The sequence below is a fragment of the Nuphar pumila genome, chromosome 5 (genome assembly GCF_984573655.1).
Source record: "Nuphar pumila chromosome 5, dmNupPumi1.hap1.1, whole genome shotgun sequence".
Lineage (NCBI taxonomy): Eukaryota > Viridiplantae > Streptophyta > Magnoliopsida > Nymphaeales > Nymphaeaceae > Nuphar > Nuphar pumila.
This window is the reverse complement of record NC_143253.1, coordinates 49,244,979-49,260,417: the sequence shown is the minus strand read 5'-3', so window position 1 is coordinate 49,260,417 and position 15,439 is coordinate 49,244,979. Positions and strand designations below refer to the sequence as shown.

At 37.9% G+C, this 15,439-nt stretch overlaps 1 protein-coding gene across 4 annotated transcripts in view; it reads right to left on the bottom strand.

Moving 5' to 3' along the window:
- LOC149837548 (SEC14 cytosolic factor-like) overlaps positions 1 to 13,283 on the bottom strand; it is a 40,123-nt gene extending 26,840 nt beyond the window's left edge. Inside the window, exons 1-5 of one of the 4 annotated variants that reach the window (XM_090006114.1) lie at positions 13,058 to 13,283; positions 12,851 to 12,879; positions 8,815 to 8,898; positions 8,586 to 8,639; positions 8,348 to 8,425 (exon numbers count right to left, since the gene is read on the bottom strand). In XM_090006114.1, coding sequence (XP_089862240.1) covers positions 8,348 to 8,425; positions 8,586 to 8,639; positions 8,815 to 8,898; positions 12,851 to 12,879; positions 13,058 to 13,112 — 300 coding nt within the window. In that variant the 5' untranslated portion in view covers positions 13,113 to 13,283. The remainder of the gene's footprint in view (positions 1 to 8,347; positions 8,426 to 8,585; positions 8,640 to 8,814; positions 8,899 to 12,850; positions 12,880 to 13,057) is intronic. The other 3 variants (XM_090006111.1, XM_090006112.1, XM_090006113.1) reach the window with 3 other exon arrangements.
- Positions 13,284 to 15,439: the final 2,156 nt, after the last annotated feature.

Below are 15,439 nucleotides of genomic sequence, written 5' to 3'. Positions count from 1 at the left end.
ACCTAATAAGTCTTTTATTTCTTGAATGTGGTCCGCAGAGTTTCCTGTGATGATAATATCATCGACATAAATTAATAATAGAGTGGTCACAGACTGACTTTTAAAGATAAATAATGAGTGGTCCAGCATGGAACGTGAAAATCCATGTTTCTGAATCTCAGATAAGAAGCTATCAAACCAAGAGCGAGATGCTTGCTTCAGGCCGTAGATGGCTCTTTTTAACCTGCATACATGGGTTTTACAATTTTGTTCTTGATATCCAGGGGGTTGTTCCATGTATACCTCCTCTTTCAAATCCCCATGTAAGAATGCATTTTTTACATCAAGCTAACTCAACTTCCATCCATGTTCAACAGCCAGGGAAATGATAATTCGAATCGTTCCCATTCTTACAACCGGACTAAAAGTCTCATCATAGTCTTGCCCTGCTTCTTGAGTGAATCCTTTTGCTACAAGCCTTGCTTTATATCGTTCAATGGTTCCATCTGTCTTGTACTTGATTTTGTAGACCCATTTGCATCCGACAACATTTTTGTCAGGTGGTCTGGGAACAACTTCCCATGTTCCACATTCATGCAAGGCTTGCATTTCATCATTCATGGCTTCTACCCATTTCATAGAAGTTGTTGCCTGATAATACATGATGGGCTCTTCATCCTTATTGATGGCAGTTAAAAACAATTGAAAATCCAAGGAGAAGTTGTTATAACTAACCCACCTGTCAATAGGATGCCGTATGCGGTTTGATTTTCTAACTGCGAGGGTATGAGAAGGAGTAGGATTGGCGGCTGAGACCTGATCTAAATGGCTTGATGTTGTCGGTCTCTGTCTGGAATAGACAATGCCTTTGTATCTGCCCGGTACTTCCTCTGCATTCTGTGACCCCGACGTCCCAGTGTTCTAAAAAATCTCTTCTTCTTGTTGCACGCAATCTGAGGAACATGTTTCATTGGAGCCAGCAAAAAGTTCTGAGCTTAGCCAAAGATGGTAAATTTCAGTTGGCATACTCGTTGTGTTAGCTCCGTGATCAAAATTTTGTTCATCAAAGACAACATTTCTTGAGGTTCTGATACGTTTGTTGGTGGGATCATAACACCTATACCCTTTGTAGTCATCTGCATATCCCACAAATCTGCACTTTTGGGCTTTGTCTTGAAACTTGTTTCTCAGAGACTGATCGATATGCACATAGCAAACACATCAAAAAACACGCAGATCATAATAACTAGGATAAGTTCCAAAAAGACAGTGATAAGGAGACTTATTTTCCAGAATAACCATAGGCAGTCTGTTTATCACATGCACGGCAGAATGGAAGGCTTCTGTCCATAAGTTGATGGGAAGATTGCTGTCATGAAGCATACTCATGGCACTTTCAACGATATGCCTGTATTTTCGTTCAGCAATTCCATTTTGTTGAGGGGTGTGAGGACAGGACACCCTTCTTCCTATTCCATTACTTTGAAGAAAAGAGATAAAATCACGGGATGAGAATTCCCCACCTCCATCACATTGGAAAAATTGAATGGACTCAGAAATTTGATTTTTGACAAGGGAAAGAAAATTTTGAAACAAAGAGAAGACTTCCGACTTATTTTTTATGAAATATATCCAAGTGTATAGAGTACAACTATCAACAAAGATTAGATAGTATTTGCTCCCAGATCCAGAGGCAACTGGGGCTGGTCCCCATACATCAAAACAAATTATCTCAAAAGGTTTTGAAGCTCTCTTATTAATGGAATGAAAAGGCAATACATGACTCTTGGAGGAAAGACAACTGGAACATTTGTGACTGTTCTCATCCCTATTTAGACTTTCTTTTGGAATGAGATTATTAGATACAAGTTTCTCAATGAAATGACCCCCACAATGTCCTAATCGACTATGCCATAAGAATGGCTTATTACATTCAGAAATACTAAAAACATTAGCAGAAGAGGATGAACACGACTCTAATGAAGGCTCTGAATTCAGGTGGACAGGGCGGACAACATGACAAGGAGCTTCTTCAAAGACATACATATTGCCTCGTCTCTTTCCTTCAGCGAATGTTTCCCTCGTGCGAAGGTCCTTGACCTGCACAGAGAAGGGAGTGAATTCAACTGAAGCATTATTATCATCAATAAGTTTGGAAACAGAGACAATATTTTTCTTAATGTCAGGAGCATGAAGAACGTCAGAAAGAGTAAGAGTGGAATGTGACATGGGAATGACAGTTTTTCCAACATGAGAAACAGGATGGTGGGATCCATCTCCAGTGACAATCTTACTTTTTCCAAAATAAGGAATGGGATTAGAAATCTTACCTGCATCACCTGTTACATGAGTCGCTGCCCCTGAGTCGACAAACCAGGTGCCTTCATCGCTCTGCTTCAATTTCAACTCTGACAAGGCAGATATCAACAAATCTTTAATCTCTCCACTGCTTGAGAACTTCCTTTTGTTTTCTGTCTATAGACCCTTTCCTTTATTCTCTAGATTATGCCAACAATTCGCCTTGATATGCCCCTTTTTATTACAAAGGAAGCAGGTAGGAATGGATCTTGACCCCTGCGCATGAGCTAACATATTTGGAGTGGGAAGCAAACCACGCCCTCCGTGTCCACTTCGCCCTTGTCCTCCTCGTCCGCATCCTCTACCATAAGACACCCCTGTGGCAAAAACTTCTTGAGAATTTGTGTGAACGTGAGATTCCTCAGAGAACCCTTTCAGAGTCATCTCATACTGAATTAATTTTGCTCGCAACTCATCAAAGGTAGGAAGAGCAGGGAGACATAATAGGGAAGTGACGATCATGTTGTAGTCGGATCCCAATCCACTCAGAGTCTGTTGTACCATATCGCTGTCATTCACCGCACATCCTATAACTGCAAGTTGATCTGTGATAGTCTTCATCTTGTTCAGATATTCCATGATGGTCATGAAATCTTTTCTCAACATCTGGAATTCCCTCTTGAGAAAAACCATTCTCGCCTGCGAAACTTGTGAATATGTTTGAACCAATTTTTCTCAAAGTTGCAAAGCAGTACAGTTGTCGGGGATGGCAACAAGGACCTCTTGGGACAAGGTGGAAGTGATGTATGCAACCACTGATTGATCTTTCCTTTCCCAGTTGAAGTACTCAACATTCTTGACATACACAATTGAACTTACTCCTTTGTCGTCTTTTTCTTCTCTCGTAACAAATTCGAGTGAGACGAGAGTGGTTCCATCAAGGTGACCTAAGAGAGCTTGACTCCTTATAAAAGGAATAATTTGTCTCTTCCAAATCAAGAAGTTTGAGGTAGTTAACTTTTCAGAAACGAGTTGAGTGAGAAAACTTGAGGAAAGATTGGATGAAGAGGAATGAAGATCCATGAAAATGAGTTTTAACAAGAAAGGGAACCCCCTTTTTTGAGTATTCACAGAGTGCTCAGTCTGCAGTCAGAGGTGTTTGCTGATGGCTTTTTTTTTTTTTTTTTTCGGCTGAGTAACTCAAAGATAGACCGACCAGAAACTGTCAGAAGAAAGCACTGAGTTTTCAATGTGAATCCCACTTGTAACAGTCAGAACAAAAATGATACGAAAAAAAAAACAAATGAGAGCAAAGGAATGAACAGATTTTCTGTACCACAGCAGGCTGGACAGCAAAAAAAATTTTTTTTTTTGAATCCTGCGTGAACAGATTAGGGATTCACGTGAGATGTGAATCCACTAAATGAAGAAATCGTAGAAATGAAATCCACGTGAGATTAGGGATTCACGTGGGATTCACTGCGTGAAAAAAATGGGAAAACAGAAAGGGAAAACGAGAGGTGGAGATTGAAATCGTGGTAGAAAAAAAAATCAAGATTCACGTGAGATGTGAACTGATTAGGGATTCACGTGAATCCTACGTGAACTGATTAGGGATTCACGTGAGATGTGAATCCACTAAAGGAAGAGATCGTGGAAATGAAATCCACGTGATATTAGGGATTCACTGCGTGAAAAAGGTGGGAAAACAGAAAGGGAAAACGAGAAGTGGAGATTGGAATCGCGGTAGAGAAAAAAAAACTGAAGGAAATGAAGAAAAAGGAGGCAAAACCTCAAACCTTGATTTTCCGCACCTTCGGAATCCACTTCAACCCTTAGTTGGATCTTTGCTCTGATACCATGTAAATTTTCCTTGTGTTCCTGTATTGAGAAAGAGAAGAGAAAGAGAGAGGGAGAGAAAAGGGAGAGATCGACTTCGGCTGTCACGATTTCAGTTAAAGAAATCGTGACCTAAACATGTATTTAAGCTTATATTACACTATGGGTCGGGTCTGGTATATATATCCAGACCCGATAACTAAATACATCTTTACATACATGGACGGTGACATGGATCGGGTCGGATCCTGCACCTTTTTCAGTATGCGTATGCATATGCACAAGTATGCACACCTCAACGAAAGCTTATAATGCATGACTCTGATTCGGTGTACATATATGCATACAGGGATGAATCATAATAAGCATGCATACGGGCCATATAGATTTGTATTTTTTTTGGCACATGTGAATGCTAATTTTGTTTTTCAGCACACTTATTATATATTTTTTTATCACTGGACTGACTGGCAGCCTAGCCGAGTTGTGCTCGGTTGGGCAAGACCAGTCTCTACCAGGCCCAGCCAGTCAGCTGGGCAAGGGCAGGTCTGGCAGCACTTGCCAGGTGTTGACAGACTCCACCTGGCCCAGCCGATTGGCTGAGTAGGTGTTTTATTTAAAAAAAAAAAATCTTTTCTTATCACATGTTGTTGCAGCTGGGCAGTCTGGCAGCCTAGCCGAACCGAGTTCTGTCGGGTCCTGCCAGGCCCAGTAGGACCGAGCCCGGCTGGCCAAGTCTGCCAGGCCTGCTGGGCAGGTCATTGCTACAAAAAAAAACACAGAATAACAGTTGAACAAAAAAAAAATCTATAAAATAAAATCTATTTCTGTTGGGCTGAAACAAGGCCTGTCAGGCCCAGCCAAATCAGGTTCGGCTGGGGCTGGGCCATATACCTGCAGATTTTTTTTTAGAAAACAGAAATTTAATAATTGTTGTTGAAATGATTTGATAGTATTCTTGCATTAGACTTCCATCTCATGTCCAGGTTATGCCAAAAAAATGTTCTGACCTGATATATGGTCAAAATTTTCAATTCATGTATACTACTTATGCCTGTATGACCTTGGACAGAAATTCAGTATGATGTGCAAAGTTTTCAGATTTGCTTAGTGTGATAAATATGGCATGTTCGCATGTTAAGAGTGGGACTTTCGCATGCTTAGAATGGATACCTTATGCTTGATCAATGTCTTTATGTAGAGCTACTTCCATGTGCATGTGTATCCTGAAAGCATTATGTGTTTTTGCCTGTTAAATATTGCATGAGTGTTCACATGTGTTAGTTCTAAATGATTCATGAATGAAATCATGCATTTGATATGATCATATGAACATACGCATATGGGTATCGTCATTCTTGCACATCCTCAGTTTACTTATATTGCATGTGCATCGAAAGGCATGAGAAATAAATGCATGAGTAACATGTTCCTTATGATTTTTGCTTTGGATGTATCGATGATCAAAGTGGATCATCGTAGGCCGTGAGAGTCTTGAGCATGTGTCGCTCCTTGTTTAATGGTTTATGCATGGCAAAAATCACAATTGATATTATTGTTCTAGTTGCATTGTTCTATGTTGCCACGGGCTGTGGTCCCGTGATGAGCTTCACATGTTGATTTGAGAACCTGTGCTATTAATTTTGCATGCTAAATTGTAAATTAAAGAAGTTGAATTAATAACAAGATAAAAGAAAAAAACAGTGTAATCTACGTTTTCTCGATGTCCCTTATTTAGTATGGGAATCCTGGATTTTACGGTTTTGAGGAACCGCAAGGATACTAAAATTCCGTGTGCGTTGTTGTGCCTCTGAACCAGATATTGAGGTTCACCTCCCAAACATGGTTTTAGGGAGATTTCGTCACTTTGCCTAGGGGTAATGTATACCATGAAAGCAGCATTATGATTGTTGATTTTCATAGTGTCCCGGCATTAGATATTGATTTCTAATGTTCCGATGGATGGTGTTGATTCCTGATATCGGCCGAGAGCTGAGTGTGGAACCCAGTAATAAAATACAAATTGTGTGTTAAGCTATAACTGAGAACCTAACTTGACCTCGAGAATTGTTTACCTAATTTTAAGCATCCGCGAGTAGCAGTAATAAAAAGAGAAACTAAAGTTTGTATGTATTTAATAGGGACATACATATAAAAGAAAACTCTAATAAAAGATAATAATTTATTCATACATGTGCACTAAAATCATGTATATCCCTATTATGCATTAGATCATGCATATTTACTTGTTCACTTACTTGTGATGTATTGGTGATTGCATGATATGTGTTCCCTAATGCATGATAAATGTTTTTATTGCTTAATTGATGCTCCCTATTGCTTATTAGATGTTCTTTATTGTTTAGCAAATGTTCTCTATTGCTTGTTAAATGTTCTCTATTGTTTAGCAAATATTCTTATTGCTTAGTAGATGTTCTTTATTGTTTAGGGATTATTCCTTATTGCTTGAATTATTATATGGATTATGAATTTGTCATAATTGTATCCCTCTAAAATGTTGCATGATTCTTATTTGTATTCTTTTTACTTATTTGATTCATTAGAGGGACTTGTACGCAAGATTTTTAATTCTGACACCCTACTTTGGTGTTTTTACAAACCTAGAGACCCAGTGAGGTGAGCTGCTATTGCGAGGAGTTACGAGAGTTGCACGACTACTTGACAGATTCTTTTCTTGGGACAACGTGACTTTATGTTTTGCTTTATTTATATTTTCTTGCACATGCTTTTGGACTCCATGAATTTAATTAATAAAGTTGGTATTTTGGTTTGGATGGTAGGTATAAGATTCCTTATGGTTGTGGATGTGTTATAACTGTAAAGGCCCCGGGGTCTCTGAAAATGTTTCTGCAATTATTTAAAAAAAAATTATCACTTTTTAATGGGTACGAGTTGAGGTCGTTATATAGATCTTATGGACTTATGCAGAAGTTGGAGGCATCTCTTGAACGAGTGGTCTTTGAAGAATCCTCTCTCGGTCACCGAACATGCCCTTAGGAGCAGACTCAACTAGCTACCCGGGGTATCGAAAATACATGACATAATAAACCCTCGGATTAGTCTCAATTGTTTCTACGTTTCGCGTCTGTGCATACCCCCAGGACAACTAATATCGAAACAAAGTTACCATTGCACACTGCGAAAGGAACCTATAGGTTAGTTTGGTTTTAAATCTTCCTGGCAAACATATTTTGCTCATTATGCCCTTTATGCTCATTTTGCTCACTCTTCGGAGACATTTAATAATATGAGAACGATACAGAATCAAGATTAGTATGCTCATTTCTGTATATTCTGAATTGCATATCTTGCATGAAATAAAGCATGTGTTAGATTTGTCATAAATTATTATATTTGTGCACCTACCAATTTTTCATGAAACTGACCCGTCTTATGGGTACAGGTGATGATTAAGTCGGTAGAACAAGCAATGGCACGATGACGTGATGGTATTAAGATGAGACTCTTTCCCTGACGTTTCGCTCCTGAGGATATTTCTGTAATTTTGCATAAGGGTTTTCTTGAAAATTCTTTTTTTTGTATAAACTCTAAATTACTAAAACTGCATTTTTACTGTATTTGGTTTTGAATGTACGGAGTTTCAAATCCGTGTTCTTCTTTTATATAAAATCTAAATTACTAAAACTACATTTTTACTCTATTTGGTTTTGAATGTACGAAGTTTCAAATCAGTTGTGTAAAGGAAATGTTTCGCAAGTTATGCGCCCAAGGTTCGTTGACTTGTTATTTCAAAAACACCATTTTTCACTGAATTGCTATTTAAAACTCTGATAAATGATCGATTACAAGGCTTTTAAAATTTTTCTAAAAAGTTACAAGTCCAGGATTTTGGGGGCATTACAAATAGCTTCTCCTAAAGGGTCCTTAATAAATGGTCATCCAAGTCATTATGTTTAACATGTAAACAGCTTTTCCAAAAGAGGTTTCAATGAATGGCAAATTGGCAATGCATCTGGAGTTTTAACTGTTAATGTTGCTCATTTTAGAGTAAATCTATTCCATGTAATTTAGCTGAAAAATTGCTATTTGGTAGCACTAGACAGCATAGATCATTATGCGATGCATAGTTACAGTAGGAAAGGTGCTGCTAGATAGCCATCTCACTAGCAGAAGAATATCTGACGACGAAATGCCAAAAACCAGCTGATAATAATCTAGAACTTATAAAGAGAAAAGGTCAAGTACCAACCTCTTTTGAGTATCCTGACAATCCTATGAGCTGTGAATCCCGAACTGCTCTGTATAGTTCTCTTGGAACTATGGGTTTCTGTTTCAGGATGAAGTAATAATATTAAAAAGTAAGAAACAAAAAAAAGGATTACATAGCAATATAGCATACATGAGTGTGCAGCAAGCAAAATTAAAATAAAAATAAGGTACCATGTAAACAAATGTTTGACAAAGAATTAATGCTTCGTAGAACTTACTGTTAATATGTTGTCGATGTCATTTTGTATTCTCCAATTTAAACAATCCACCAACTGCAAGAGAACATAGAGACCAAGACAGGGAAAACCTTTAAAAGCTTATTCACAACAAAAGCAGCCAATATATTCCTTTTTTAACCAAAAAAAAAAAACAGTAATGACTTTTCTTTGAAAAGCAAAAGCAACAGGCCCCATTAACTTATCTAAGAAGCATGAAATGCAAGCTAACCATTTTGTTTGCTTGCAAGACATTCCCATCTCTAGCCTTCAGAAACCGAACTAATGTCTCTGCTGGATACCCCTGATGCATATTCTGAAAGAAAATTGAATGTGTGAGTTTGTCATGTAGGAGATGTCCCATCAAAACAACTTGTCTAACAGATAAATTAATGTCATTAATGATATAAACTTTGCCAATGCAAAAGAAAACTACTACAGTGCTTCACCAAATAACAGGGGTACAAAACCATACTAAAGCAGCAGAAACAGAGGGTTGAACGTGAAAACAAACTCTTGAAACCATGGAAGAAATCAACAGATAGTCAAATAACCTTTAAAGTTCTAATCTTTTGATGAATTGCAAAAACCGTCAAAGGAGTGTGCAATAAGAATCAACATAAGCATATCAAAATCATCGTAAACTAAGGTGAACCTAGAAGCTAGGCAAATCCCGACACAATCATATGGTCCAACACGCAAGTCTTTTGTTACACACGAGGCGATTTGATTTAATGGTCCCTGGAACTTATATGTTTTTTCCATTCCAGTGATTAAGAAGGTGGCACACACCCTTTGCACTTCAAGGATAGATTAATAATCAGGACACAGTATGTAGCCAGAAAGTGAGAAACCTAATAGGGTGTCACAAAGCTTGGTATCCTAGATACACCCTTTCTTGAAGAGAAAAAGACAAACAGGAGTCAAAGGGACTTAAAAAATGCTATGGTTTTAAGTCAAACTACGCATGCAAGATAATGTAAACTTGTGCAGACTTGACAATGGAAGCATGTGACGGGTTGCAACTCAATGTTTGAAAGAAACCATAAGTTTAATCATGGACTTTGTCTGAACCAAGGTTGGCAGACTAGGAAGCGGAAGCAGGAAATGATACAGGAAGCATAAGCGGAAGCAGAAAACAATATAGGAAGCATAAGAGAGAAGTGACGCATTTTAAAATTTATAGAAAGCAGAAAACAAGGAATAAAAAGGAAGCATTATGAGAATTAAATGGGAATTGAAATGGCAATGAAATGGAACACAAATAAAAACTAAAAAAAAAATGACTATTCTTAATTTTCATGATTTTAGTGCCAAGAATTAATTTTTTGTCAAAATCTAAAAATGATGGTGCCCAATTTAGAGAAAGCACATGAGAAGTGAGTGGGAAGCATAAGGGGAAGCACATAAAGAACATGAAAAGGTGTGAGAGAACATATAAGAAGCATAGATGAAGCATGTGGAGACCATAGGAGAAGCATGGGAGAATCAAGACTCCATCAAGTTTTGGAAGTGAGAAGTATCGCACTTTCGAAGAAAGTTTCTGAGAAGCTCGCTTCTCACCTATCAAAGAAGCTTCCGATAACTCTGGTTTGAACAATGTTGTGCAAATTGTGAAACTCAAGATGAGAGTCAGTTGAGATGATACAAGAAGTAACTCAACTCCGGTAGTCCTAAGAGCATTGCCCAATATGAGGAAAAAGAAAAAAATAAAGATAAAAAGCACCAGGTTCATCAAATCTTCATGATTCAAAACCAAAGAAACAAGAGAACGATGCAGTCTATGCCAAATCAAAGCTCACTGAAGGTCTAACTCTTTTTTCAAATTAACTAATTAACAACATAGGCTAAAAGAAAGAACAGCCACAAACCTGGTTGCATTCTCAGAACTCAGTCTCAGATTAGCCACATGCAACTCGACGACTCTGACAAGTCATGTTTTTTTGCTTAATGAATTAAATAAATAATAAATATATGATTTATAGTTTCATTACAAACAAAATTAAACATATTTAAATAAAATAAAAACTGTAAATCATATACTATAAATACAAAAAATTTCTCAAAGACTTTATAATTTAAAGCTCAATTTTTCAATATTAATGTGCAAGAATTAACCATTTTTCTAGAGGTCATATAATTCATATAATAGCTCAATTTCTAGCTATTAAGTTCTGCTTTTTAAAACACTTCCAATGGGTCGTTTGAATTCAAAGAAATAGACTTTATTCAAGAGTTTTAACAATGTCATATTTTGTCTTTTCAGTGGCATTTTTGTCATTCATTAACAAATAAAGTAATGACTTAGGCATGCTGGCAGCTCTTTAAGAGTGTCATTAGGTAGCCCGTTAGCTTGTCGGCCGGCTCAACCCGACCAAATATTTTGTCAGGTCGAGCCTTCTTTTGAAAACCAGGCAGTCGCGAGTCTCGACAGGTTCGGGCCACGCCACGGGCCACCCGCAGGCCGTCTGGCCCGTTGTTCAGCCCTACATGTAATGGTGGTCATTGACCGCTGCTAATTCCATGGGCGGAAAAAAGACTAAAGGCTGTTTTACTCAGAACGAGTGTGCGCAATCAGCGGCGTGCACTCATCCGACGTAACGTCGACGTCATGGGTTACTCTCTCTCTCTCACTATATATATGATTCAAAAAATAGATCCATCTTGTATCCCATCTATTCTTTTGCAATTTTTAAATTTTTTGTTAAGGGTACGTTTGGAAGCAAGAAAAATTATCAGAGGAAAAGAAAATTTTGCCTATGAGAAGCTTTGATATGACAACTTTTCTAAATGAAAAGCTTTCACTTGTTTGTGTAGCATGAGAAAAATGGAATAGAAAATGTGTGAGAGAGAGACCTGGAGGTGGTGGTGGGTAGTAAGAAGATGAAGGAGGAAGCTCTTCTTGTGGCAGCCCATGGGATGAGATGTGTTGTGAGTGAATGGTTGCCCTAATAAAAAAAGAATTTCTGATAGAAAAAATTCTTCCACCCCCAAGGTAGAGAAATTTTTTCCTATCAAAAATCACACCTTTTTAAAAAGTTTTCCTTTCAAAAAATTTCTCTTGTTTGGAATGATTAAAAAAGTTGTCATTTTTTCTTTTCTACTTGCATTTTTCCTATCATTCTCTATCTTCCAAACATGCCTCTCCAAAAATCGTTGGATGTCAAGTATATGGATTCAAGGAAACCAACAGAAGTATATGCATTTCTCCAAACAATGAACCCATGAATTCAAGGAAACCAATGAGAAATGTTATTGTGAATATAAGATGATTTGCAACCTGGCCCGACCCAATCCGAGTTAGGCCCATGGTCTAATGGTTGGGCCATGTGCTTTGTATTAGACCTGGGCTTGACCTGAACCGGTCCTAGGCCTGACCCGGTTAGTCAATGGAGGCAGGCATGACCAGGCCTGGCCGATCAACAGCCTGTTCAAGCCCGTCCACTAAACGGTCCTCGAACTGCCCATTGTCCAGCCGTATTTGCATCAAAGCAATTACACTTAGAACAAGATAGAGCGAAAAGACGTTATGTTCTAATTATTTAAAAAAAAAAAAGATCACTTGAAATTGAAAAATGCAACGCAAGAAAGAGAAAAAATCAAAATTTGATGTCAACTAGAAGAATTTCAACACTCACAAGTGGCCATTTTTCTTTTTTTTGAAGAAAACAGAAAATGATTATTGGTTGTGTTTTTGAAAAGTGAAAATATTGCTCAAAAGAGATTCACTTTAAAAATCTAAAGAGATTTCAAATCTCACCAGGCCTCACTAGAAATCTCACTTTTGGGTTCAGTCGCAAATCATTTTTTATGAGACTTGCTCTATGCCAAAAAAAAATATTTATGTTTGATAGTTGTTCAAATGAGATTCACTTTCTAAATCTCAATGTGATTCCAAATCACATGAGATGCAACCAAACGTATAAACTGAAAAGTAAGAAAAGAAAACAAAAATAAAAAGCGAGTATCCTGAAGGAAAATAAGCTACAAAGAGCATGAAACCTGAACTTGAAAAGGAAATAAAAAAACTTTAAAAAATTGCGCACCAAAACGATCACGAAAAAGGGATAAAAAAGAAAAGACGGCCAAGAACACGAACCGTCGAATTACACACAAGAACGAGCATGATACGATCGGTAGAAAGCAAATTCCGCCAATCTCAACATTAAAAACTGAAATTCGCACTGAAACCACGAGATCTAAGCAATCTACCACAAAACCCCGCCCAAAAAACCCAAAAACAAGCAAATTCTAACGTGATCACTTACCGCAAACGTCTTATTCAGCGGCTCGTCGACTGCACGTGTTCCAAAAGAGCGAGAAGTTGAGCATTCGGGATTCCAGAGGCAAGCAAGAAGCAAAATTGAGTGTTAAGGTTCAGTTAAGAAGAAGCAAAGGGAGCTAAAAACCGAAACTTCCGCAAAAATTTCCGAAAAAATAAGAAAACATAGAAAGAGTAGAGTGAAGAAATTCACCTTCATCGATGAGGGCCTCGAATTTCCGGATCGAATCCGCAGAGATATTCACCATTTTTTGGGGGATTAAATGTGAAGAAGAATAATTAATTTTCTCCGTCTCTCTCCCTTTCGAGAAGAGAAAGAAAGTGAGAAGAAGAAGAAGAAGACGTGGAGTGTTTCCTCAATTCCTCTTTATCTTTCCTTCCCTCCCTTTTCCTGCGCAGGCGCTGTTGAAAAATGGAAGGCGATGAAAAAGACAAACACCGATCAGGATCAGGTACAATTACATGGCACCAAATTTGTGCATTAAGTATCTCATCGCCCTCCATCAGGCCTTGGGCCCCACAAGTGACACCATGTCCCCAAGATGGAGGGTGATCAGGTGCTTAATGCAAAAATATTTGTGCAATCATATTGCACCAGATCTTTTCGCAATATCTCCATACAATCATATACTTCGCTCCCTATTTTTTTCAAAACGGAAATTGGGATGGAAAGTAAGAATGCGAGTTTGTAAAAAAAGTGTTGCAATTTATCTGCTGCCAAATTGAATATTCCCATATAAAAGTACCGATTTTAAACCTCGGTTGCCTCTCCTTGTAAGAACTTGATTTTTAGGTGTTTTCTGCGTAACATAAAGATACTCGAGAAAAAGGCCGTCCCGGTCAGAAAAAGACTACTTGAATTATTTCTCGTTTACAAAATAAGTCCATAAACAATTAGCTGCCACGTTGGCTTTTTGAAAATTCTTGCATCTTTCCGTCAAGATGATTTCCATCGGCAACATAGGCTTGATTTATGGGTCGGTCTTTCTATTAATCGCATTTTTTTAAAACCAGCAGAACGGTCCAGCCTTTTGGTCAACGTTTTTCTTTACGTGGTGACGCTTGCCTGGGGCCTTTGGGGAGAGTGATGACGTCATCCGAAAAAGTGATGGATCTGGAGCGTTGGATGTCAAGTATATGGATATGGATTGGACTATATGTCAATCCAGATTCATTTTACAGTGGGATGGATGTTCGAGTTGGTAGCAAGAGATGTATTCAAATCCAGATTCTTGGCATGGGTTTTAATTTTACCTTCATCCTTGAAGTAAGTCCCCACGTTTTCCATGAAAAGGAAACTAGGTTAGGTCAAGATCAGTGTCACATGGATACAGTACGACCCGAATTTGGGGAACATTAAAACGTGATTTTTATAGTAGTACGACACGCGGATACATGTTTTTTTATTTTTAATATATAAAAATATTTTTAATTGTTATAAATATCCAAACGAATTTAATAACAATATAAAAACTATTAGAATATAAAAAAGGCCGTGATGTGCCACGTGGCATAGATTTAGGGTCGTACTCGTACCTCAGTTGGATTCAACCCGCATAAACTTAAGTGGGTTGGATCCCACCTGGGTCTAATCCCTTTGTGGATCCTGGGTGGGTGTTTATTACAGTCTGCGTTGTTGACGGTGGAGTATTGTCATCGATAATGTGCCAGACCATGTCCAAAAAAAGGAGAATTTTGGACCCTACAAAAATGGATCCTAGCCGGATACAGGTGATAGCATGGCCAAGCATGTGAGACCCGTATGTATCCAGATCTGATCCAGAGCAAAGATCAGACCCATTTTGTTAGGTTTGTTTCCACAAATGGAAATGAAGTCCAGAAGATCCTGGTGCGATAACCAATGATTCATTGTCCTAGTTCGCCTTATATCTGAATGGGGATTTGATCCAGATCCGATGCATTGCCAGCCCTAGATCATGGCCCTTACACGAACCATCAACTTGTAATGGTTAGTAGCCAGACCCGCATTTCAAGTAGGAAAATGCACCTTTGTGGTACATTAGTGCTGTCAACGGGTTGGGTCTGTGTCAGGTATCTCTCTAATCCGAACCAAATTCCAATTCCGAATGTGGACATGTTTGGTTCAACCAAGTTGACAGAACGTCACAAGTTCGAAAGTTAGGGGTGTGCATTGGTGCTTGAGGTTCATGTCAACATCACGACCTCCTCTAGCATATGTGAGCATTTATATTTTATGTTTCTTATTGCATATTACTTATTTATATAAATATTTTGATATTTTTTGAGATTTTCTAATAAAAATAAAACATTGTATAAATATTTTGATTTTTATTTCGGTAAAAATAAAAGATTTCAAAGTATCACGAGATTTGCCTGAGAACGATAATTGCCATTCGAAACGCATAGAAATTTGAAAATGTAGGTGTTCTTGTAAATAGCTCATAAGTTGGGTTTCTAATTCAACCAAATTATAAAAAAAACGGAGTTGATGGTATTAATAACTGGAAGGTATTTTTTTTCCTTGGATTATTCAAAAAAAAAAAAACTTGAGCATTTGGTAATGGTGCCATTAAGTACAAAATGCCTCTGGATC